A 4,659-nucleotide genomic window follows, 5' to 3' on the forward strand; every position below is an offset into this window, starting at 1 on the left:
ACCCAAGAAGGAAGGTTGGGAAGGAAATTTCTACAAGGGACAAGCAATAGACGAAACAAAGGAAAATATACAAAAATTAGAATAAAATATATATCTAATATGGCTAGTGTTACCACATGTCCGGTTTTCACCCGGACAGTCCAGGAATCAACTCACTGTTGGGTGAACTATTAATTTTGTCTGGGAATATCGTGCACAACCTGTAAACCTTTTTTTTTCCGTTCTTTTTTTTTTGCTTGTACAATTTGCATTTGTACATGTCTCCAATATCCAATAAGTCATCAGTAGTTGTTTTTTCTTAATTTAGTTACTTACATTACTCCTACCGAAGTCTCCGTAGTCCCTAACTGTAACTGATTTAGAACTGCCATGCACTGCATGCTATTCTTCGCATTGCAAAATGACATTGCACATGCGTCAGGAACTCCTGTTCGAACTAACCTCACCTGCTGTCCGGGTCAGCAATTTTGAAAAGACGGCAACACTAAATATGGGTACAGCCACAATACAAAATGATCTTTACTGAATCTTGAACATAAGACGTAAGTTTATGACACATAATTGACAAAAATTTAATCCTTCCAAAAAGTTGGGACTTTAAAACGCTGTGGGATGCAGGACAAATTGTTAAAAAGTGGGACGCCTGGTCACCTTATTTTAGCTGCCTACTGTAACTACCTAAGAAAAATCTTTAAAGATGCTAAGTTTTATCCTAATTTATTTGCTGAATAAATATGTATTGATGTTTGAAATAAGTTTGGAAAAGAAGTCAATACAGAATGAATTAGAAGTTTTATACAAAAAGAGAAATATACTGGAAGAGCAGTTAGGAAAAAATATATTAAACACATTCTGTAATTTCTTATATAATTTTACCAGTTTACATAATAAAATAAGAACTGAAGAGGGGCATAGAGCCTGAAATGCATATTCATTGTAAATTCATTTTTTTGCCTTTCTTGCAGGAGACTCACTTTTCTGAGACTTGAAAACAGTTGAAAAGGAACTATGTTGGGACATAACATTTTATACTTTTTAAATGAAAAAGATTTATGGCTTTACACATACACAAATTATGCTGTTTTTGTATCTTGGATACTTGATAATTCAAAAATCTGTCCATTTTTTTACTGTGCCTACAGTGTTGTTTGATCACGACCACTGAACTACAAAATACCAAAGATTTAGCCAAATCCACTGGGACCTACTTCCTACAAGGTTTGTACAGTATCTTTTTTTATGTAAATATTTTTAGCTCTCTTAAATTTGTTATTGCTGAACTTAAAGGTTTAATGTAGATGTGTTACTGCTTAACCAGTTTTTAATAATACTATAAATAATTTAATATTAGTTTGTATCTATCTAAATTTTTTTGCCAATTTTCAAAAATATCTAATTAACTCTAATAAAATTGTAAATAAATTTCTGTAAATAGAGTTAAGAAGAGATTTTTTTAACTATTGAATCTTTTTCTCTCACTCTTTTTATCATCTTGAAATGATAGTTAGTTAGTCACAAAAGTCTACTTACACACTTAAAAAAAACCATCAACAAGAGCTGAATAACTTTCCTGGCTATTATGAGATTTTAGTTAAAAAAAAAAAAAGAACTTTTATATTATTAAGCAAAAAAAAGAAAATTGTGTGTGGTGCCATCTGTTATCAGATTTTGTTATAAAAGCTTTATAAACTTTTAATTACTATAAAATGGCAAAAATCTTAATTTTGAGAGTAGGGATGAGTTTTATAAGAGTGAAAATGTTAATAATGAATAAAATATTCATTAACTCCTGCTCCTCTTGAGATACACGACCGTCCTTTATCTCCCCATCCTCTTGATCTTTCACCACCAAAATTTAATAGCATCAATGCCCCTCGCATACAAGCTACCGTGCCAAATTTCCTTACTTAATATTTACTTCATCCCGAGATATTAAGCGAAATAGACGTCAACACACACGCACACTTACTAAAATTAAAATAGATTTTAATTATTCAATAGTGGATATTATGTACATTAATAGATTTTAATTTTATTTACAAATGTATACATAATTGTGCGTTTCAGACTCATCATCAGTATAAAACGTTAAAAACGGAGGAAAAATAATACTAAGTTATTCACTAAAATAATAGATTTTAATTTTATTATCAAATGTATACATAATTGTGCGTTTCAGACTCATCATCAGTATAAAACGTTAAAAACGGAGGAAAAAAAATGATAATTTTGTCACAATTTTAATAATTTTTTTCATCATTCTGTTTATTTTAAATTAAGTATGCTATTTCTATTTTCATTTAATTATAAAATGTACAAGGTTAAGCTTTAAATAAAAATTAAGAAGTATTANATAAATATATTGAAAAATATAAAAACAATAAAAAAATTATACTTGAGAAGTTAATTTAGTATCAAATACGTAAAATATTTGAGTAGCCCAAGACATAGCCAAAGATTGCAGCGCCACAGCACTAGCAAAAATTTAAATTTGCCGACTGGAATTCTTTCGGATAAACGACGCTCTACTGTAAAATGTTTTATTTCAAACAATAGACACAACACATATTAGTGCAGCGCTTCTCGAACCTTTTACGTTACGGACCAGTTTTGTTTTTTACCAATATTTTTGCGATATTAAATAAAAAATAATTATAAAACGGGTCAGCACATGTCCGCGAACCACGGTTTGAGTAACAGCGTGGTAGCGAAGACGGGTACGAAATTCAGTGGGTCGGAAGCAAAGAGTATCGACGTCGAGTTAACCCCGAACTTTGTTTTTAATTTGTTTTACGAATCGTTGGTTAGTGAATAGTTTTGTGGGATTTAATTATTGTTTCTAAGAAGGAATTTGATGTCTTTTCAGGGCGATGCGGCGTCGGATTCGAGCTCTTTAGAAGATCTGCCTCTGACTCAGGACTCGGCCCGACTGGAGGCCTGCGTGGCCCAGCTGCGCGACATCGTGGGACAGGCGGTTCCCGGAGAAGAATTGGTGCGAATTTCTCTGGCAGCCGACTACGACGTCAACCGAGCCTTAAACTTTTTCTTCTCTTGATTCCCTTCCGTCTGGTCTCGTCTTTCCCAGAGCCGTTATTTTTCAAAGAGTGAATCGATTAGGTAGAGACGGACCCGTTCTTTCTCCTAGACCACCCGAGCTCCGGATCCACCCTCCGGGTCTTCTGGTCCTCGCCGCCCGAGCTCCGCCCGGGCCCCGGGGGCAGAAGAGGTGGTGTGGAAGCCAAATGTTTTGGACCGAACGATCACGCCGGCCGTCGAAATCGATGATTTCCGCATATTTACATTCCATTTAGATCGGTATATTTTCTCTTCTTTTCCTTTTACTCTCGATCCATCGGAATCGGTGGTCGACGTCGACTGTGACGAAAGCCGCTTTCGGACGGAAAATTGACCAATCACGTTGAAAATAAACATAAAAGAAAACAAAGTCTCCGAGTGGTTTTTCTGGTTCGGATAACGGAAGAGTGTGGCGTGGTGGAAATTAGTGCGGTTGAAGGCAGTAAGTTTTTAACATGGGTCTAGGAGTGGAGGTTCAAAAGTTTCGCGTGGAAAACACATGAAGATCTGCACGCAAGTGCCTTACCGTTTATTATGCGTTAAAGCTCAACGGTTGAATACAGACGTAATGTTTTTGTAGCCAATAGTCACGCGACACTTAATACAGCTTTGGATCGTACGGCCATCTCGAAGGATCTAAATTTGAATTCGGATATTCACCCGCTCCGCTCCGTTTGTGGAAAAGGCTTCTGATCTGACTACGAAATGTGCCACTTTAAAAAGGCATATTAATATCACGCACTCTATAGACGGTTTATTCTGTCTGATGGAAAGCTGCTAAAGGTCTAATTCTACTTTCGAGTGTTTCGAGGTAGTGGCAAATATGTGATGTTAGCCGATTGGGGTGAGGAGTTTTCGACAGCCGAGCGGTCAATACTGTCGTGTGGGCGCAGAATGGCTCACCGAGACAGGTTTACCATATAAAACCGTTTAATAAAATTATAATTTTTTACAATATTTTCTTGATTGACGGATTATCACACCACGAAGCACGAGGATAAAGTTCAAGTAGAGTTCGAAAAGTTCGTTTCCATTTTCTACAGTTCGGCGAAGACTGTGAAATAATCATCGGCCCCGCGGCGAATGGCACTGCTTCAAGTGGTTTTTCTCGGACGAACCGACGAGCCTGGAGGTCACATTGAGGTTGCTTCCACTAGATCCGAAACGTTCTTTCCCAAGATTCGGCGGGGACACACGTCACACGTCCAGGAGGATAAGACTATGAACCAATAACTTTTGTAACTTGAATCGCTCGGTTTTATAGATTTGTTAACCTCAGTCGCCTCTCCATTGTTCTCTCTTGTCACCTGGTGAACATTCGAAACCTAATGGAGGGCGCGGGAGAGGTCAACGTTGCGACTGAATTTGATTCCTCTCTCTCGTCGAGTTTTCTCGACTTTATTCCTTTCCGTTTAAGGAATTTTAAAAAAAAATTGCATTGTTCAATCGAGACACCTAATCCTTTCCATTCGCGTCTGAAAAGGAGCACTTTAAATTTCCGATCTATACCCTTCATTCGGACCTCTCAATCGACCCCTGTTCGGGTCCTCACAAATACTTTATGGCAAAGATATAAAGATATGC

General features: G+C 36.7%; 1 protein-coding gene across 1 annotated transcript in view; it reads left to right on the top strand.

The window, feature by feature from the left end:
* Nucleotides 1-3,992, top strand: part of LOC111634324 — a 142,168-nt gene extending 138,176 nt beyond the window's left edge. Inside the window, exon 21 of the mRNA XM_023379080.1 lies at nucleotides 2,867-3,992. Coding sequence (XP_023234848.1) covers nucleotides 2,867-3,055 — 189 coding nt within the window. The 3' untranslated portion in view covers nucleotides 3,056-3,992. The remainder of the gene's footprint in view (nucleotides 1-2,866) is intronic.
* Nucleotides 3,993-4,659: the final 667 nt, after the last annotated feature.

Source organism: Centruroides sculpturatus, unplaced genomic scaffold (assembly GCF_000671375.1).
Source record: "Centruroides sculpturatus isolate CEXI.00-Female unplaced genomic scaffold, Cexi_2.0 scaffold894, whole genome shotgun sequence".
Classification (NCBI taxonomy): domain Eukaryota; kingdom Metazoa; phylum Arthropoda; class Arachnida; order Scorpiones; family Buthidae; genus Centruroides; species Centruroides sculpturatus.